The following is a 22,654-nucleotide window of genomic DNA, read 5'->3' as shown; positions in this document are numbered from 1 at the left end:
ACGTTATAAACAAACCAACTAAATTATCTTTAAAGTACAATATCCTGAAAAAGGGACGTTTATTTTTTTTTTACAGAGTTTATTAGACGGGATTTGTGCTAAATTGAGATTGAACCATATTTCTTTTTGTTTCTCATATGTCCTTTTATTGAATTATGGGAATTGAATATGTTGATTTTAGACCCGGTGGAAGTGAATGAAGACAAACAGCAAAAACCTCGTCCTTTCACAAATGAGGATGAAAACACCACTGTAAAAAATAAATAGTTGAGAAAATGTAAAAATTTAAGGCAACTTAATGTTAAAAGTGTTAATCTTAAAGTTGAGACTTTTGAGTTGTCTCAACAATTATTTTTTTAATTCTCCCCAGTAAAGATAATTTGTTTAGCCAACATAAATTAGTTTTTTCATACAATATTGATAGTCGTATTTTGCTAATAAAAATATTCTTGTCACAGCAACTGAAACAACATTTACTGTTGTTTTTTTCTCTCTCCTGGATGGAAAAAAAATATTAGCAAAAGAAAGTGTCACCATACCATCCTTTCTACAATTATTTGAGTGATTTTACATCGATTTACAAATGACAGAAAGGGAGTTATTCCTTTATCAGTTTATTTCAGTTGTAAGCAAATGCAAGCACATACAATGTAACAGAATGTATTGAAATGTTACAGAATTCCTAAAGGGATAGTTTGCCCAAAACTGAAATATTTGTCATTTACTCACCCACAGGTTGTTCCAAAGTTGCATGTGTCCGTCTTCTGTTAAGCACACACTCTATATATTTTTGGCCAGGAGTACAACTAGATTTATCACACATACATTATAAGCATGTGGGGTTTTCTAAAGTTCAGGGCCGCTTGATGAAACCACATTCTTTGTCTTCCCGTCTTATCTTTATCTTACCTTTAAACTTGACTGGCCCCCTCAGCCTGTAAATAATCTTGCTGTCAGGCAGAATATCATTTGTTAACCTCTAGTAGCTGAATACAAAACCACTTCTAATAAGAACGAGAGAAATATAATAGTTTCTCCTTCACAAGTAAAACACTTCTAAATAGTGAGAGAATATAATAGTTTCTCCTTCAAGAGTAAAACAACATAGTAACACATATTATACTAGTTACGAGGCAAGTTTGGGTAGTCTTGGGTTTCTAGAGATCCGAACTTCTCCCGTGACTTATACATTTCACAATGAGGGCATTCAAAATCACTATCCAACATGAGATGTTTAATGTCATCTATCATCCGTTTGTTTATTTTCTCCATTTGCCTTATTAGTCTAATTAGTTGTTGTCTTCTTGCAGCTCATCCTCTCCTGAGGGAATCCGTCCTTTCGAATGGTTTTGATTGTCTAGTCATGTAACTTGGAAAAAGTTACAGGCACATTTCACTTGCTCTGTGTTGATTGTCTGTAGAGACGAATGACATGCTGCCACAGAAAACAAACATGCCACTAGGGTCCGTGTAGTTCATTACGGGTAATATTCTTTTGTGGTTGGAATAGTCCTTGTGAGTCCTTTGTTGACCTTACAGGTTTCTGAACCATGAAGAATTATCTTCAGTCATCTGGTGTAATTTTGTTGAAAGATCAAGAATGTCTTGTTGGATTTTGTTCAAGAGTCCTTGACCACCATGTTTGTGCATAAGTGAGTTCTTGAATGCAGCCATCTTCTGTGTTGGTGGTAGGAGAGCAACCAGGGTGCACCTGCCATTGAATTGGCTGAGCAGGATGTTATATACAGACGTTCCTCCCATCATGTGCCACCCATGGGATTCCTGCTCCTACTGAAGGCAGGTGTGGCATGCAAATGTTCTTTCCAGCAAACAAGGTGTTTCTTGACATATTCATCAGCTCTAAGAATATGTTGTTTCTGGAGTCTACACTTTGTGCGATGTCCATGATGAGTAGTAGCAAGGCAATCTTGATCATGTTGATGGAAGACTGAAGTTCCCGTAGATTATTCTCTGCGTCAACAACCATTTTTTTAATCAGTAAAAAAAACACACTGTTGGTGACAAGGTATACCACCACACTGTTCCGTTTTTACTTATAACAGTTTGTTTGCATCCAGACCCTAGCTCCATGAACACCATCTGAATCGTCTCAAAAGAGTACTTGAGGTTTTTAGGATCTTCCAGAACAACAACCTCCTCCAGTACAACAGCAATGTTCTGTTGTTTGGGTGTTATCTTCCAACACATAGGAAATGTCACCATAGACCCCTTTTGTCCCATCTTCAGTTTCCTATGACACAAACACAATAAGAATATGTTTTAGTTTAGAATTAAATTTGTTAGTGTCAAAAAGGGGGAAAAATAAAAAGCAAGTGCTATTTTAATGTTTTAAGACTATGAACTGACTATGCATTAGACTAATTTTCAAATTTCTAGTGGTAAATAGTTTTATAATGTGAAATCCTTAATTAACATTAAAATGTTAAACATTAAAATAAAACATAAAATAAAGAATGGCATGACCAGGTCTAGAACAAGTAAATAATAAGCAGAAATCTGGAAAGACTTTAAAATGTGCTGCTGATTTTAGCTTAAACATATCTTAACCAGATAATCAAGGTCCACAGGATTACTAGAAACTTCCAGGTAGGTTGGAGCTACACTCCGCCGAACATTGGCCCTAGAAGAGCAGGTTTTGACATCCCTGCTTTAAATGGTTAATTCACACAATTTTTTTTTTGAAGTATTTGATACTTACTTTACACTTCTTGAATAGCTTGGTTGGGTTCTCACGAAGAAATACAGGCAGGCCTTCTAGACCAGAATAGTGTTAGACCGATATATCGGCCGGCCGATATATAGTTTTTTTTTACGTGTATCGGCATCGGCCGATACAAGGCTGCTGCGTTCGCCGATATTTTTTCCCCGGCATTATTTACAGACAGGCGTCCACAGGCAGCTCTGAGCTGCAGGAGACCCTGCAGTTCATGCACTGCCCCTCCTCCACCAGCAGAGCTGGAATCTTCTCTTCAAGAAAACGATAAGTTTTAAACTTTCAAAGCATCTTTTAACTGTTTGACTTAGTTGAAATATTGCCATACACTTTGAAAGTGGAAACACGTTGCTCTATATGTGCTTGCAACTATAGCTAAGCAAGTTTGTGCGTCCAAATGGAAAATGCAAATGCTGAATGCCTCGTCTATAAAACTGCTTGCCATTGTATTTAGGGAGCTGCAAATAGCAAAGTTGTAGGCTATTCGTATGCATACGGTAGCTGTTACGAACACTGGTCATAGGATTAAGTAATACGAGACGTCCAAGCGTCCACCTGGCTGAGATTTAGACTTGTGTGGTGTGTGTGTGTGTCTCTCCAGTGTTTCCCACACATAGACTAAGTTGCGGTGGTGCACCACAGAATCAACACCGGCCGTCACATACTGCGTTCTTTGGCGGCTGCTAAAGCAAATTTTTATCCCGCTAAAGCCTTATTTGATCGGTGAGTGATGAGACTGACTGTTGCGCTTCTAAATGAGAGAACGAGCAGAGAGCGCGCCCTCTCACCGTCTTCAAACTGTCTTGCTCTCCCTCCCTCCCGCATATTAATCAAAATTAATTGAGAATTGACACGATGGTAAAAGGTCGGAAGATCGAAGTTTCACGTGGAGCATTGGGAGATATTTTTCCTGAATTACTGATATAAAGCCGATATAAATTGATAAATATCGGCTCAAGAAAATTGGCGGCCCGTATCAGTCATCGGCTAAGGCTGATGAAAAAAAATCGGTATCGGCACTAAAAAAACCATATCGGTCGATCCCTAGACCAGAATACCTCCTATGTTTAACTATGGCTGTTGTCTAGAACAGTGGTTCTCAAACCTGTCCTGGGGACCCCTCACCAGTGCACATTTCGCATGTCTCCCTCATCTAACACACCCGATTCAAATCATCAGCTCATTAGTAGAGACTGCAAGACTTGAATTGGGTGTGTTAGATGAGGGAGACATACAAAATGTGCACTGGTGAGGGGTCCCCAGGACAGGTTTGAGAACCACTGGTCTAGGAAAACATACAAAAGAAACAAATAGCTAAAGTATAAAAACTGTATTTATCATCAGCCAAATTAACATAGATCAAACTATCAAAACATTGAAATTGAACTTACCCTGTCACCAAGTCTTTCTAGGAACGCATACATGTCCTGTCCAAAAGCTCCTTTTCTGTCTCTGTAAAGTTTCAGGAGCTTCGGTGTGTACATGTCAATGGCTGCCATGAAGACTCCCAGAAGGTCTTTGATGGTGATCCTGAACTCACAAATCTGTTCATAACAAACAATTCAATTGTATTAATGCAATGAATAATACAATTCAAATCAAATGAGAGAGTTGGTATGGGGAATGGCAAAGGCCATTCTAAGGCAGTGCGTAAATACCTTTGTACATAGACTGTGGGGCTGTGGGAAGACCCTTCAGAGGTGTTGAGACTAGCAGTATCAAGAGATGAGATGGACGGTAGGCTGTTGGTTTCATCAAGTGAAGAGTTGGACCACTGAATATGTAAGACTGCTCTTTCATTGGGCAGTCTTGAGATCTCAGACAGGTTGCAAAGTGCATCCCCAAAATCAGGGTCCTCAAATTGCAGGAAAGAAACACCTGTCCTTGTAGTTGCAGCTTCTCTTGAAGAATACTGATGAGTGAGTCCACTGATTCAGACCACATATGAATGACTTCTCTCCAGTATGAATTCTCATGTGGTAATTAAGGGTTCATTTACAACTCTTTCAAAATTGATCACACGTAAATGGCTTTTCTCCAGTGTGCATATCCAGGTGTTTCCTAAGGCCTACTTTCCGTTTGAAGCCATTCCCACACAGAGTGCAGGTGTAAGGCTTCTTTCTGGTGTGAACTGTCATGTGACTGTCAAGGCTTTCTTTACGTCTGAAACTCTTTCCACACTGTTGGCAGGTGTAAGGCTTCGCTCCAGTGTGTATTCTCATATGGGCTATAAGGCTTCCTTTTTCAGTGAAACTAGTTTCACACTGAGAGCAGGTGTAAGGCTTCTCTCCAGTGTGAATTCTCATGTGGACTTTAAGGTTTGTTTTTCGGTTGAAACTCTTTCCACACTGATGGCAGATGTAAGGCTTCTCTCCATTGTGAACTCGCATGTGGGCTGTAAGGTTTCCTTTTTCAGTGAAACTCTTTCCACACTGTTGGCAGCTGTAAGGCTTCTCTCCAGTGTGAGTTCTCATGTGGGTTTTAAGGTTTGCTTTTCGGTTGAAACTCTTTCCACACTTTTGGCAGGTGTATGGCTTCTCTCCATTGTGAACTCGCATGTGGATTATAAAGCTTCCTTTTTCAGTGAAACTTTTTCCACATTGTTTGCAGATGTAAGGTTTCTCTCCAGTGTGAATTCTCATGTGGATTACAAGGCTTCTTTTTTGAGTGAAACTCTTTCCACACTGTTGGCAGGTGTAAGGCTTCTCTCCAGTGTGAATTCTCATGTGGGCTACAAGCTTTCCTTTATGTCTGAAACTCTTTCCACACTGATGGCAGGGGAAAAGGCTCTCTCCAGAGTGTATTCTCATGTGGGCTATAAGGTTTCCTTTTTCAGTGAAGCTCTTTCCACACTGTTGGCAGCTGTAAGGCTTCTCACCAGTGTGAATTCTCATGTGGATTTTAAGGTTTTCTTTTCGGTTGAAACTCTTTCCACACTGTTGGCAGGTGTAAGGCTTCTCTCCAGTGTGAACTCTCATGTGCCTGTCAAGGTTTCCTTTACGTCTGAAACTCTTTCCACACTGTTGGCAAGCGAATGGGGTCTCTCCAGTGTGAATTCCCATGTGGACTTCAAGGTTTCCTTTTTCAGTGAAACTCTTTCCACACTGTTGGCAGGTTAAATTACTTTTAGTTCCTGTCTTTTGAGCTCTTTTTTGTGAGGGAGTCTTTTTAGCCCGTGTCGATCTTTCTCCAGTCATGATATCATTATGTTTATCATAATGGTCTTTCTCTTCTTCCCTTTCATAAAGTTCATGACTTGCCTCTTTCAATGCAATGAGATCTAGAGCAAAAGCATACATAAAATAATTTAGACATTTAAAGCATCAATACCAGGGTATAGGGTAGTATGTTATATAACCTATGCTATTCTAGGGATCAGGGGTGGGCAGCTTTGGTCCTGGAGGGCCACTGTCTTGCAGAGTTAAGGTTTCATAAAAGACGCCTGCCTGTAATTTTCAAGCAGTCCTGAAGACTTAGAGTTAAATTTGGGGGTTGGGTTGAATTTTTGCAGGTGTGTTTGACCAAGGATGGAGTAGTGCTGGGCGGTTAGACCAAAAATTGCATTTTTTTTGCAAGATTTTGGTGTTTTCACGGTGTATCATATGTTTTTATATAACCTAACAATTTAGAAATGAAATGTTTTATTAATTATAATAAATATAATTATCATTATAAATGATTATTACAAATATTTGCTGTGCAATTTATGTAACAATTTCAAGGTAGACAGAGCTTATATTTTGCCGGCTTTGAACACTATTACAGCTCAGACAACACATACGTACATGTTTATCACTTTTAGTGGTTTCAGTGGTTTATGTAACTTCAAAGGATTTTCTTTAAAATGACACCACAATTGTGCATTTAGACCACTGTATGTGGGTAGGGGAAGCTTTTCAATTTGGGTAGGCCAAATCTAGGCGGAAATCCCAAAAATGGTCCCAGAGCATAAGTAGTTAAATGTTTTAATGTGTTGACCAAAACATTACTTGTTAACCACTCCAGTGGTTACCTCTCAGGTAGGTCGTTCAGGGTGTCGTGAAGGGGTGAGGTGTCTAAAGGCTGATTTATGCTTCTGCGTCGGACCTACGCCGTATCCTCTACGCCGTTAGTTACGCGTTGGTTTTGATTTATACTTACGTTTTTGTCCGCGTCAATGTGCAATTACACATGCAGACCGCTAGGAGGCAGTGTCCACGGGCATGTTGATGGTAACCCACAGTATCAATACAAAAGCTGAAGAAGAAGCGGCTTGTTTACACTGTCATTGTATGCGTCTCAATCAGCTCCCTGGTTCAGTAGTCAGGGCACTGATCAGGACATAAGTCAATGGGCTGACTCCCTGATCAGTGCCCTGACTACTGAACCAGGGAGCTGATTGAGACGCACTCGAAGTATCAGCAGCTGTGATGGCGGCAGATAGCGGCTTTTCTTGTGTCTTGAGTTGTTGTATATAATACAAATTAAGCATCTCTAACGTTAGTTGATTAGTAGAGTTACATAAGAGGCGATCTGGCGCTGGAGTGCGTTTGTGAAATCATGCAGAGCTTGTGCCGCTGTTTTCAGTATCGGTAGCTCGTGCAGATGAGCACTTCAAGCGATTGCTGTTGCGGAGACTATTCATTCCGTTGAAATCACAAAACGAAATGCACCCATTGTGATGTGTCCCTGTTCTTGATATACAATCACTGATTAACATCTTTGGTTTTAATACGCGCGCATCACACAGCCTACGGCATACACTCGACGCAGAACTATAAATTGGCCTTAAGTCACAACATCTAGATACTGGGGTTCCTCAGGGCTCAGTGCTTGGACCACTTCTCTTCTCCATCTATGTCATCACGTCATCTTTCAGAAATGTTTTTTCCTATCACTGCTATGCTGATGACACACAACTCTACCTCTCATTCCAACCAGATGATCCAATGGTAACTGCTCACATCTCAGCCTGCCTGACAGACAATTCTTTCTGAATCAACTCAACCTTGCAAAGACAGAACTGTTTCTGGTCTCAACCAATCCAGCACTTCCTCACAACTTCTCCATTCGGCTTGGTTCATCAAGCAAGTGATACTTAAAATCTGTCCCAGCCACTGCGACTTTATTATAAGAGTTCCTTACTGAACCAGGGACAATAATAATTTTAAATAAGTAATAATAATAATAATAATAATATAAAAATGTATTTGAAAATAATATTATCATGTTGTGTAAAATGTGTATAATACTATAGACACAGCCACTTGATTGAGAGATTTATTTGTGATGGAATAATTACTTTATAATTTTATTATAGTCTTACATACACGTTGTACAGTTACTCTGAGCCGTGCATTCATTTGAGTGATGATGGATATTATTGGGGAATGGCTTGATGCGCCGTAGGAGACGCAGAGAACTTGATAAGAAACTTTAATTAATGCTGTCACATAAGAAATCTGCTTCATATTGACTTAAAAATGACAAGAATTGCTAATTACAACATTGAAATAAAAATGTTAAGTGTGTACAAATACTATAAAATCATGAATGTAAATAATTGAGTCATGTTCAAAAAATAAAAACATTAATCATTTATCTATTATAACTTTTATTTTGGTTTGGTCTAGGGGTCGACCAATTATCGGCGTGGCCATTTATCGCCGCCGATATTAAGCATTTTTATGGTTATCGGTATCGGTAATTTTCAAAACCGGTTTGCCGATAAAATAATTTAATTTTGAAATGCGTGCGATGTGGCTCTGATCCAGCCACCTCTGTCAGAGCGCACCGCTCTGTGACCTAGACTAATGACCACCCATCACCCATCTGATTTGTTGGGAGTCAAGAGTCCGGCCAATCAACGTGGAAGGCTGAAGGCACTGAAAATGTTGCGCTCTCACACCGAAAGCACTTGCTAACAGGAGCTGCCGCGCAGTGATCACGCAAAGGTAAGGCAGCAGTGATCACTATCAACTTGTAGTGATACATGAGTTAATGATCGTCTCCATCTTCAATCAGATACTTCAAATACCTTTTGAAAAGATGGCTGTATCCTTGTAACGTTAGTCTCTCTTGATGAAAACTGGGACTCCGTTAACGATACCATCACTCCTCTCCGTTACCACAACAAACGGCAAGAATTCCATATGCATGGAGATCACTACACTGAAGTTGCAAAACAGCTCAATATAATCTATTTAATGACAAGCAACCCCGTTTCCAGTTATACTGTGAATTTCCAGTCAATGTCCGTCATTGCAGTGATAGCTTTAACGGAGTTTAGCTACTTTGAACAACAGCATGAGAGTTGAAAATAGCCTCACATCGGTGCTAGTGTAACTAAAACCTATTTTAGCTGCTCGCCATTCGGCCATCTTAACGTTGTATTGTGAATAGATTATCAACACATATAGAATTCACTCACGTCTGCTGCCGCTGTGGGTTATTTGTGTTCACATAGCTTCACTGAACAGCGTCCATTAGGGCTTGTACGTTAGTGGTGTCAACAATAATCGATTCGGCAATGCATCGCAATGCGGGGCATGCACGATTCAGCATCGATGCGGCTAAGTGCCCTAATCGATTTTGTCATTGTTTATTTTCTGGCCTTGAGTTGGACAATAAAGTTGTGAAGTTTCAATTACTTCCGGGGTCATAACAACAACAACAATCAAGATGGCTGAGGCGGAGGGAGATTACTGATTAATTAAAACACTTATGTACACTTCTGGAAAAAGTTGGCTGTTATTATTGCTCTATTTAATTTTAAATGGTTCTAAAGCAGAGAAGAGAAACATTTCTCATTCAAAGCACTGAAAGCAGTGATTTAAGTTTTCTTTTTCAGGTTTTAAAATGCCATATCCAATACCCTGTACCCTTCAATTTTATTTTATTTAATGACATTTATGTCAAAGATACAGGAGAGTGATAATACACAAATAGCAGCTAATAAAATCTGTTGTTCAATATCTGACTGCTTGTATTGCCTCATGACTGATTAAAAATTTGCCTTGTTGTGTGCAGTAGAATTTTGATGCATCGCAATGCATCATAGAATCGAATTGAATCGAATCGTTACCTGGTGAATCGTAATCGAATCGAATTGTGAGGGCAGTCCCAATGCACACCCCTATTGTACGTTACTCAAAAATTGTTCATATTTGGAGAAAATGTGCTTTGTTCTCACATGATTGCAAAATATTTAATAATACAGAATACCATTTCTATTATTTCTCACTGAATTATGCGATCTGATGAGCTAAGAGCGTTTAGATCAAACTGTCTCCTGATTTGCGGCAGTGATCTCCGCCCTCTCTCATTCTGAAGAGCTGTCAATCTCGTATCGCCTGCGATAATTAATGCGATATGGCTCCGGCTGGATGATCCATGCACTTTTTATGTTATTATTCTTAATATTTATGTTGTTAATATTAACAGTTCTTCCAATTAAAGATATGGTAAAAGAATTTAAAGGGAGTCTTTGTCAGAGGCCTTTTTATTCTTAATTTTGACATCAATTTTCATTATTTTTACACTAGACACATACATCGGTTCAAAATATCGGTTATCGGTCTACTTGATCTGTAGTAATCGGTATCGGCATCGGTCCTGAAAAACGCATATCGGTCGACCCCTAGTTTGGTCGTTTGGCTGTTTCCTAATAAAGGTCCAGAAATTCGTGGGGGTTTGTAATTTGTCAAGTTTTTTGCCAGGTGGCTTTTTTGATTATATGATATCATTACGTTGTCTTGACACCAGCCAATCGCATTAATCTTTATATCCAGTCATTTAATCCAGATATTTTAATTCAATCCGCCATTTTTTTTTTAAGAACCAAATTAGCCAGACATCAGTTATCATGATTAAAAGATCTGGGTTCCGTCAAATCATCTCAGATGTATTAAGCGAGGTACGAAGAACGGACCCTTGATTGAACTAAGGCCTAATCCTGCTTTAGTCTAAGCCCTGTCTGTGATACCAGGCCATAATATCATTAGTAAATGCATTTATCAATGCAAAATAATAGCAATTTTATGATTAAATGGCCTTTATGATAAAAATCCCCCTCGCCCCTCAGTGCTTCTGTAGAGGTTAGTGGCACCAGTGCTACTGCTCTCAAATGTTAGTCTGGAGCCCTGGATTATTTATTGCTTGATTTAATGTTTATTTACTGCTATTTATGTTCAGGGATGTTAAAATGTTTAGAGCAAGTAGATATTGGGTTTAATGTTACACAAAATAATTGTTTTGTTTAGGCTACTACAGGATTAAATGGCTGTATGATTATACTTCTGTATATTCTCTATTTCTGTTGTCAGGGTTTTGTGACAGAGCCCTGACACTCCTGTATTGTTTGTCTTGTGTGAGCGCGCAGCTTTGAGCATGCTCGAGCTGCGTGCTCTTCTGTCCTTGTGTTTTGTGTGCGGGCGTGGTGTTCGGATCCCGGTACTTCGGTCTAGTTTGGGTTTCAGTTTTGTGTTGGGATTCGGACATTCATGCTCCGCGTGTTTGTTTTGTCTCGAGCGCACAGAATGAGCATTCGCTCGTTCTCGTGCGCTCTGTCTTGTCATGTGAGCGTGTGCTCTTCTGTCTGTGTGTTGTGTTCTGTGTAGCACACGGTTCATGTTTACATCGGCCGTGTGCTTTCATGTTATGTTTTGTCTTATGTTGTGTAGCACGTGGTTGGTGTTTTTCACTGGCTGCGTGCTTTCATGTGAACATGCAGCTGATGAGTTTTCATTAGCTGCATGTTCATGCATACCTGTCAAGTTTTGCATTTGAAAATAAGGGAAATTTTTCGGCGCCCACCGCAAGCAGTCCCACCACCCCAACCAAGCTCCATATCCCTTACATTTTAAGACAGGTGTTATAGCCCAAATGAAAACACAAAAGGGTATATATGATGAGCATTTATTTAAAAGGCTTATTTGCATATTTTCTGTTCATTTAACATTGCTTGTCTTTACATTTTATTTTCATTCCACACATTCTTTTCATTTCATATTGCTTTTCTTTTACAGTTTTTCTTTTAATTTCACATAACTTTTCTTTACTCTTTTAGTGAGCTATTGTACAAATCTGTTGCAGACTTTGCATTCTTTAAGACTGTTTTGGAAGGAGTGTATTTGTGGGCTGGGCCAGAGTGGTTCATTTTACATGAGAGTAGAGCACAAACAGTTCTGTTGTCTAATGTCATCCTATTCTCTGTAACAATCTTTTGTACCATGCTAAATACCCTCTCTGAACTTGCATTGCTATGGACAGGGCTCGACATGAACGCTTGTCCGGGACAAGTGGATTTTTTGAAGGGGCAAGTGAAAAATAATTTTACTTGCCCAATGGACAAGTATCCTGAGTAAAATGTCAAAACAAAAAATAACTAGGGAATCACCAAAGTGCAATAATGATTCTGCATTCAGTTAGTGTAAGTGGCGATCGATAGTGGATAATAATATAAAACGAACTGATGTTAACAATGTTCTGCTGTTGAGGCTTGCGCAGCCTCTCGAGGAGAAAATCGAAAACAAATGAGCGCCGACAGAAACTCAGTTAACATACATGGTTAAAATGGTGTAGTTATTATATTTATAACATATGATACAGTTAAGCAACATTACACTAACAAGAGTGTTGTTTTCCTGAATACCATCACGACTGGAAATGACACTGATTTCATCCGCCAGTTCCATAAACAATTAATTAACATTAAGTCACTTACATTTTATAATTAAATTCGCTGTCCCATTGATCACGGTGTTTACATGAGTTTTTTTTTTTTTTTTGGCAGGAGTGCCTCGTACTCGGCGTCTCTATCGTTACGTCCATCATCCGTCTCTGTTTTGTTTTTTTCCCGCGTCACTCGTCATCTGACCTCACACACTAACCTCGCGACAACTGACACCTATACTGTAGGCTACTGCAGATGACAGTTATCGCGAGGCTAGTTACAGAGCTCAGATCGGAAATGTTTTTGTTTTTTTACTCCGGTATTATTGTTTTTTAATAACGCAGGTTAAAATACGGGAGATTTACAGGAAAATACTAATACGGGAGGACGGCGGGAAAGAAGGGTAAAATACGGGACTTTCCCGGCCAAAACGGGATACTTGACAGGTATGTGTTCATGTCATGTTTGGTGTGAGCACATGTCTTGTCAAGTGTTTCTTTGTGCCATGTGCTCATGTCTATTGTCTAACCCCGCCCACCTTGTTTCCTGATTATTGGTTCATTTGCCCCACCTGTCTTCCCTCGTTACCCCCTTTTGTTTGTTCCCTATTTAATCTCCATGTGTTTGCAGTCCAGTGCGGAATCGTCGTCAAATGTACCTCATGTTTCCCGTCAAGTCAGTTTTTTCCCCTCGGGGTAGTTTTGTTTCATCTTGTTTATTTTGTTATTATCATTAAAAAGCCCATTATCCTCTGCATCATTGAGTCCTCGCTCCTTTCCCTTCACCAACCCTGACATCTGTAGAGCTGGACATTTTAATAATGATCAAATGACAGAGTTCAGCTTTGAGAATGAAACCAACCTGTGTGTTCCTCAGTTTCTTCATGTTTCACTCTGAATGTTTCTTCAATCTTTATGTCTTCAATCTCCTCTTTAATAAACGCAATCTTCATGTCTTCAATCTCCTCTTTAATAAACGCAATCTTCACGTCTTCACTCTCCTCTTTAATAAACGCCATCTTTATAATAGTGTGTCACGTGGATCTCAGTTGCTTCACCAGGAGTTTTTCTGTGTTTTTGTCCTGTTTAAGATGAGAAAAATAAATCTCAATCAGCTCTAGTTCAATAGTTCAGTCACTGGTAAGAGAGTCAGAGAGAGTTAAAGGGATAGTTCACCCAAAAATGAAAATTAGCCCATGATTTACTCACCCTCAAGTCATCCTAGGTGTTTATGACAGTATTCTTTCAGACGAATACAATCAGAGTTATATTTAAAAAGTCATGTCTCTTCCCAGCTTTATCATGGTAGTGACTGTTGGGTCATTTTTTAAGTCCACAAAAGTGCATCTATCCATCATATAAAAGACCTAGGATAGCTTGAGAGTGAGTAAATCATGGGCTAATTTAAATTTTTGGGTGAACTATCTCTTTAATGGATTACAGATACAGATTACTATATAGACACATTGTGGCATTTACGATCTACATTTGATATTTAATGAATTACAGATTGTATTTAAAGAGCACCTATTATGGCATTTAAAATGTTCCAAATATTGTTTTAGAAATCCCCAACAACAGTTTTGAATGCATGCAATGAAAAAAAAGTCTTTAGTTTTCTTATAATATGCATTTATTTTTACCTGTTTTGACAGCGATTCTCAAATGATTCCTTTAGTGATTCACTTTTCAAAACCCCGCCTTTACGTGACGCTAATCTGCGGTGATCGCTGAGTCAGTTGTGAATTGTATAGTCTATGCAGATATTTTCGGAAACGGAACGCCCATCAAAGTCTTATAGTGACAGTAATTTGTTAATATGTGTCAGGAGTTATGAATATGAAAACCGCGTCGGTACCGTTTGATTGTAATATGAGGCTCAGCTGATCTCATTCATAAAAAAACTCCTCTATTCTCCTCACGAAGACTCGCGACAAATCAACATCCCTCAGGGCTTTTAGTTCAAAAGTGTGCAGATGAGGAGAAATATTGATAGATTCTCAAATGTCTGTGTCAAATTTCTAAACAGAGGAGTATTTTTTATTCAATACTTCCTCAAAATGCGCAGATGTAGCCTAATCATGAGCGATGGAGTCTCTTATGTGTTGTTTTCAATTCATCCTGGCAGCCGGAGGGCGCTCTGTGCACATGTAGTCCATATATGGTACAGACAGACGAAGAAGATACCATGTGCCATAATAGAAGTCCATAATAAAAGCTTCCTGAGATCGCGAAACATGCAAATTGAGACATTTGAAGACTAATAAACACACAATCGAGATGATGTATGGTTTGTCTTCAAGCCACTTAGTCTTCAAATGCTCATCCTTGGGCAGATGAAAAGAGTTTGCTTTTGAGTCGCACTTCAGAACACAGCGTCTCGTCGCCATGATGTTTTCTAGTTTTCACTGGCGTCTTGGAGCGCAATAAGTGGGCGTATCGTATTCAAATAACTTGACAAGTTGACGTCATCTAGTCAGAGAAAAAGCTTCGGTCTTCTAACGATTCTTAAAAATGACTCAGAGTCGACTCTTACTTTTGAAAGAAAATAACTATATATACGGTGCACTTTCATATTTCAAACTTTGCAGGATTTTTTTGTTCATTTAGATCTATGTTACACACTACATGAAAGGTAAATTTCAAAATTCCATGATAGGTGCTCTTTAAATAATTACACTTTCATGAAAACATTAGCAGTTAGTTTGTAAAAGTTGTCAGGACACATGTTAGTGTTTGTTGTTCTCGTTCATTTACAGTTTGAGCAGCACGAGTCGTGAATCAAATCACTAAATAAGTATTAAGTATTAAGTATTAATAAGTATTTAATTCAATTGACTCTGAGTGTCAAAAAGTTCAGTAAGGCCCTGTCCCAAATCGCACCCTAAACCCTCACGGTCTTCCTCTGAGTCAGTACTTTCATGACGTAATGTCGCTTTGACTGCTGGGAATAAGTCCGCTGCGTAGCTCACACCAGTGCGGGCTCGGCTGATGTGCGCATCGAGGGAGCATATCGACCTCAAAGGGGGGCGCTCGCGAGCACCCTTCTGAGACCTAAAATGACAAATGGGACACCCTGCAGTCTCGTAGACTTAAAGAGTCATGAAACCCCCCTGCTGCAGCAGTGTTTTTTCACACCTTCGATTTGAAAAGGCTTCCAAAAAGGAGCGTGGTCGACTGCGAAAAGGTGGGATGGGTATTGTGTGGAAAAAGGGAATGGTTTGCATAAATAGTGGCGTGTCATTAGTAGGGTTGGGAACCGAGAACCGGTTCTTATGCAGAACCGATACTGATTTTTGAAAAATACCAGAACCGCACAAAATTCCTAAGTTTCGGTTCCGAAAACGGTGCAATGTGTGTGCGAAGCGCTGAGAGCGTATCCTTTAGCGAGCGACAGCTCACCTCATCATGAATGTTAATTACGTTGCCTGCTGCTTCCAGGAGTGCAACCAATTAACGCAGTTCAGCACTGAAAGCCCTCGCGCTACACATTCACGGTTTTGCGTCAGATATTTTCGCATGGTGAAGAGAAAGTCACAGGATTCATTTCCAAAGAATGAATGACGATGAAGCAAAATGCATCACGTGAAAAGTTAATAACATGCAAAGGAGGCTGCACAAGCAATTTGACAAAACATTTGCAACAGCACGGAATCAACCTCAATACATGTAATGTTTTCAACTGTTTAAGGAAGACTGCTGCACCTTGCATGTCTTGCCAGGTAGGAATTCATACACGGGTAAATGTTATTTCAGTAGTAATAAACTATAGACATATATATATATATATATATATATATATATATATATATATATATATATATATATATATATATATATGTAACTAATAAATATATTTTATAACTTGGTTTTAATCAGAGACAGAGAAAGAAAATGTAATAAGACAATTTCAGAGGTGTTCATTTGAACATTTAATTTTAATGTCCATAAATTCAATTTTTTTTGCAAGAATGGCTTAATTAATACTGTAATATATGTTCAATACAGGACTTTTTTTGACATTGCCAACCTGTAAATGAATTTGAGAGCAAGTAATATACACAAAAAGGATTGTTTGAGTTGCGTATTGTGCCTTTTTCCTTTACCACTATTTATTTAAAAATTTTAATGTAACCGGAATAGGAAGCAGAACATTTCTCACGATTCCCAACCCTAGTCATTAGGTGCATTAAAATGAGCTAATTTGCAAATCGGCAATGCACAGACACAGGTGACATGGATAGCGATACCGACAGCAGCAGTTACATCGGTTCTGAGACATGTTCTTGGTTCACACGTTGGCAATGTTTACAACAGAGAGATGAGATGAGGGATGAGTACAGCGAATGAGAGAGCTCTGAGATCATAAATGAAGAGCAGCAGGACAGAGATCGCTCTGAATGTCATTCAGCTCTTCAGATCAGCATAATTCAGTGAGAAATGAAAAGAAATGTTATTCTGTATGACTAAATATTTAGCAAACGTGATAAATCTATATTCGTCCAAATATGCACACTGTTTGGCAAGAGGAACAACGCGCCGACGTGGTTATGCTCTCATGAGAGAACATGAACCCCCCATGAACACAGTCTCGGCCCACGGAGATGTACCCGGCAGCCTCACTGTAATCCTCAGGTCACCCAGGCTTATCAGCCAAAGTAACCCCTTTTCTGGTGCACCAGAAAAGAAACTAGATCGGGGTATAAGCGAGGTTTCATACTCTCGACAGCATCTGACTGAAGCGGAAAAAAGAGGAAAGGAAAGGGTTTATTTTTTATTTTTTATGAGGTTAAGAGCTCACGGAAGAGCTGAGTTGACTTTTGAATGTTGTCAATGAATCAGCGTTTCGGATGGCGTTGGGAAGATAGTTCCACCAGCTGGGAACATTGAATGAAAATGTTCTGGAAAGGGATTTTTTGCCTCTCCGGGATGGTACCACAAGCCGTCACTCCTTAGCTGAGCGAAGGCTTCTGGTGGGGGTGTGGATTTGTGGAATCGAGTCAAAGTATGAGCTTTGGAGCTGAGCGCGTGGTGGCTATGTAGGTAAGCGTCAGCGCCTTAAACTTGATGCGAGCAGCGAGTGGTAGCCAGTACAGAGAGATGAAGAGAGGACTGACGTGGATCCTTTAGGGCTCGTTGAAGAGCCCTTGCAAGATATGTTCTCTGCATCCCGGCCACGAGTGCGCCTTCCGGGAGAGCATTCAGCCTGTGCGGTCGGATTTTGAAGGAAAGACGTTCGGTACTAAAACCGTCATCAGTCAGTGACATTATTTTCTTGCATGGATATTTAAAATAGTTTGGAAAAAGCTGATTTTGCCAACTAACGGTTTTCGTTCATTTTATATATTGCCTGTGTTGACAGCAAAATGTTACGAATTTTGCATTTTGACAATACGAATAAAAATAACAAATAGGCTTACATTTTTGTACATTTTTTCTCTGCAACATTTTTTCCCCCTACTGTGTTGGCAGCAAAATGTTACATTTTGTATCTTGACAAGGCGAATAAAATAATAAATAACATTTTTGTGCAGACTACATTTTTATTTTCTCCATGGAAATTTAAATGTGAAATTCTGGAAACGAGATCTAGTTTAGCGGGATGGTTGGGTTGGGGAAAAAATGATTCTAAGCGGATAGCGGGTGAACAAAGAGTGTATATATAGCGGGAACGGGTGGGTGCGGAATATAACCCCAGCGGGAGCGGGACTTGAAAAACAGTCCCGCGCAGACCTCTACCATAGATGATCGTCTTTACCCACACAAAAGTAATCCAGGGAGCACCTTCACGACACGCTGAAAACAACACCTCACTTTCCTCCTTGACTGTTCCGCACGCTACTTCCAAAACTTCCCCACCATGTCTCAACAATAATGATGGAAGAACCTGACAGAAGTGGCTGTCTCATGCATAAAAACGAAATTATATTTTATGCATACTACAGCGCAGTGTTTGGATTGAATGAGCTTTATGTCATGAATATATGTGGAGAATGGCCAACATCAGCATGTTCGAGCAGCCTCATACTTAGGCCTACGGTACACGCTGACGTCAGCTTCTGTGACATTGCTCCGACTTAGCTTTTCAAATTGGAAGACAGAAATCGCTCTGAAAAATAACTATTTTTCACATATGAATAACGCCAGTAACTGAACTCGTGTTTGATGAAGTGATTCATGATAGAGGGAGAGAAATGAGACGCAGCTTTGCTGTTACTGGTGCGGATGTGATTTAGTTACACAAATTATACCTAGTTAAAGTTAGATAAAGCTTCTACAATGTAATATTCAATAGTGAATAAACTAATTTCACGTTGCTTGTAAAAACTGTGAATCATTGAACGGTTTTTATTGATTTCTTCTTCTTTTTACTTTTAATGGCGGTTGGCAAATGGTGCATTTCCGCCACCTACTGGACTAGAGTATGAAGCACGACAGATATTAGTGGCAACCAACTAAACAATAAATAAATAAATAAAATGGATAAAAAAATATATATTAATAATAATATTCTTAACAATGTAACCTTAAATCCTATTTATTAAACCTATAATTTTCAAATAATGAATAACTGCATGATATACTTTATACTGTGCTGAGGCATTCTTTACTATTGTCTCAAGTGTCACATTTTCAATATTCAATAACCTTAATTCTTCTATTAATTGAATTTGTTCTCTTTCATATGCTACACAATTTAATAACACATGCTCCACAGTCTCTGGTAAACCACATTTATAGCAATTGCCTGATTCATGTTTTCCAATAATAAACAGTGAATGATTTAGAGCTGTGTGACCAATACGGAGTCTAGATATATTACAGTGTCCTCCTTCCTACTTCCAAAGTTTTTCCTTCCATTTCCAACTTGGTTTTGAATGTTGTATAGCTGACGACCTTGTACCTCCCCATCCCACATCATTTCCCATTTCCTAATCAAAGCCCCTCTAATTATCCTAGAGATGCTCCGATCAGCCTTTTTGGGGCCGATCACCGATTACCACGATCATGATCTGCCGATTGCCGATCACAGAATGGTAGGGGAATGGCAATCTTTTATCTACAATCTTGCAGAGTTTGCACCATTTGTAGAAATGAAACTAACTCTAAATTAACTGAGTCAAGATCTTGAAGAACCACCAAGTGTTTATTTTAGAAAATGAGATAACTTAAGGCTACTGTAGGCCATCTTTCCCAAATAAATGTATATAATAAATGTATATAATTATCTCACCTAAATATTTGATCATGCAGTGCATTTTTGTTTTTAAAAACTATTTTTCAGGTAGGTCTAACATTAGTATTGAGGTAAGAAATACTAAAGACATTTAATAAGAAATCAAATGTAAATTAATATTGGTCTTCCCTGAATAAATTAGATTAATCCTTACACTTAAGGTTGCAAAAGTTAGTCATTCAAGAGCAGTGAGTGTCATAAAGGTTCATCAAACAACAAGACAAAGAGAAACTCAGAGACCGCAGCAGTTTATTCGACAGCTGTCACTTTAAGAGCGAACACGGATACGGTTACAGTTGCACAAACGTTCACTCGCGAGTCACGACGGTGTTTACGTGCATACTCGTCAAGACGGTCATTTAGTACATACATTTGTGTGTATCTGACCATTTCAGCGCAATTTGTACTCGCAAGCTTTTTGTGAGATGGCCTGTGTGTGTGTGCGCGTGTGCCTCCAGACCGTGCGCGCGAGTGCTGTTTGAACACTGGCAAGACTTAAAAATAAATGCACATGATAAACTTTAGTGACGATGCGACACTGCCTCGATTGTGCAAAGTGGCAAATCCTGTGTCAACTGTGCAGCTCGATTTTAGTGATCCGCTGATGTGAAGCCTTTTGAGCATTTTGAAAGGGAGAGAGAGAGAGCGCGCGCACGCGGTGATTCACGCGCGCTGTTTGTGAACATAAGTTACGTCCCACAGAACGTTTTCAAATGACAGCGTAAATTATGCTGCGTTCCAGGCAGGGTTTTGAGCCCGTAAATTACAACTTCAAACCACGACTCACGACTCTGTAGTAGTGTTCCAGGCAAAGTCACGCCAAACTGCCTGAGCGCAAGGAATTGTGGTAACGTTAGTTAGATGTAAACAAAGCGTGGCGGACCGTACGGGGTGTATGCTCATTTACAATCATTTCTATCGCCAAAGGTGATTTACTCCTTGCTTATTTGAGGCAAACGGAGGAGAAAAACAGCGCAGACGGCAAGAAAAGCTGTTATTTTACGTTATTTGTATATTTGTTTCATAAATTTATCCGTAGGGGGCTGCCATTGTTGCTTCGCGGGCTATGTGACGTCAAAACTCGTAACTGGGAGTACATCTATCCAGTACGAGTTCACGGGTGGGAAGTCACGGGTTTGACTGCCGTTCCAGTCCACTTTCACGGGTAGAAGGTTGGAAAAACACGGGTTACGGGTTGCCTGGAACGCGGCATTATTTAATATAGAAATATGAATTGTACCTCACCCTCAGCATTATAATTATTTTACCCGCGCTGGAAAGAGAATGAGACGGTGTCGCTGCATTAATGCCCCAGCTCTCACGGCAGGTGCGGGTTTATGTGTCGTCAGCATGCGATCGGTTCATGAGATCGGCCTTTTTGGAGACCACCGATCAATCATCCCAAAGCGATTATTGACCGATCGAGATCGGTTGCCGATCGAGATCGAGATCGGTTGCCGATCGAGATCGAGATCGGTTGCCGATCGAGATCGAGATCGGTTGCCGATCGAGATCGAGATCGGTTGCCGATCGAGATCGGTTGCCGATCGATCGGAGCACCCCTAAATTATCCCTTTAATTTCTGCTTTACTTAGTGATATGTTTAGATCTATGGTGGTGTGTTTTAAAGCCTTCTTTACCAATTGATCAACTTCCTCATTTTCCTCTTTCCCAACATGAGGAATGTATACTGAAACTGCTGTACTTCCTGAATCAGGGTCTTTTGATCCATCTGTAAATAATTTTGCTCTATGTATATTTGTGCAATATCTTTCTTGTGAACATATCCTTTTTTGTTAAATTAATTTCTTCCAAAATGTGCAGGTCTACTATAGGGTAAGGAAATAACCACGGACATATTGTAGGAATTGCCACTGTAGGACATCTATTCTTGTCACTTTTAACGTATATCCTCAGCCTCTTTTTGTACATTCCATCCAAAACATGTATTATTTGACTTATGTTCCCAACTCTCCATCAATATCCTTTTAGCTGGATGGGTTTCAGTGTGTTTCTATTGATTTAAACAGATCAAATTCTTAAAACAAACCTTTCTTCAGCCGAATCACAACAGATGCACGAGCTGCGCAGCCTTATGACGTCATGTCACCGCACCAAAATAAAAGTCCCGTTCACACTCAGCTGTATAATATATATATATAATAGGGCTCGGGCGCTGCGTTGCATTCTGGGACGTGGCGGCCATGTTGATGGCCTCGCGAATGTAAACATACAGCAAATATATATATATAATTTTTTTTTATTTTTTTAAGAATCAATATAAGTAAAAGAAGCAATAAAATGTTATACATGTAAATGTAATTTCTTAAATACCAACTATTATTGCTAAAAGGTTCAGTCCAAATACAAAATGTAATATTTCACAGAATTTTAATGAAATCAAAAGTAAGTCTTCAATGTCAAGGGTCATTTGTGTGAATTACTGCCTATGTAGTGATTGAAATCGCTCACTAATGAGTGAACACAGACTCAATTCACACCTGCTCCAGTTTCTATTATATATATATATATATATATATTAAAATCTGCCAGTTCAATAAATGTCCTGTTTATAAATGATACACAAATAATCAGATCTGTCAGCTGTACGTTTTGATGACCGATTTGACATTTGTGTTTGTTAAGAGAACTTAAACCCATATGTTGTGAATTATTGTTTTTAACCATATTATTAACCCTAACCTTCTCCATAGTTCCCTACTCGTAATCTATTTTAATCATAACACCAAATGCACGTTTCACCCTGCATAAACCAAAGAGTTCCTCTTTTATTGCTGTTTCTTAGAGTTAAAAATAGAGGCTGTTGTATTACTGTAGTGTACATGCCCATTAAGATAATGATTTGCAGTGTTGTGCTATCAAATTAATTTGATTTGACTTAAAAATCCTCTAGACCTCATTTGCTTTAGGTTTTTAAGGCTTTTTAAAAACTTCTTATAGGACAACCTTTAACATTAATGTATTGCGATTTGGTTTCAGACAACACATTTTTTTTTTTTTAAATTGCAGCA

At 39.2% G+C, this 22,654-nt stretch overlaps 1 protein-coding gene across 1 annotated transcript; it reads right to left on the bottom strand.

The window, feature by feature from the left end:
• Positions 1-599: 599 nt before the first annotated feature.
• Positions 600-21,752, bottom strand: LOC307135817 (uncharacterized protein). Its single transcript, XM_079832495.1, has 5 exons — positions 21,673-21,752; positions 13,248-13,467; positions 4,393-6,014; positions 4,126-4,278; positions 600-2,251 (listed from the first exon to the last, which is right to left on the bottom strand). The coding sequence occupies exons 2-3, from the start codon at positions 13,402-13,404 to the stop codon at positions 4,741-4,743; spliced, it is 1,431 nt and encodes a 476-aa protein (XP_079688621.1). The 5' UTR covers positions 13,405-13,467; positions 21,673-21,752; the 3' UTR covers positions 600-2,251; positions 4,126-4,278; positions 4,393-4,740.
• Between the last annotated feature and the right edge of the window lie 902 nt (positions 21,753-22,654).

This window comes from Gobio gobio, assembly GCF_949357685.1.
Source record: "Gobio gobio genome assembly, chromosome: 13".
NCBI classification, from domain to species: Eukaryota; Metazoa; Chordata; class Actinopteri; order Cypriniformes; family Gobionidae; genus Gobio; species Gobio gobio.
The sequence above is the reverse complement of the archived record's forward strand: the minus strand, read 5'-3'. Positions and strand labels throughout refer to the sequence as shown.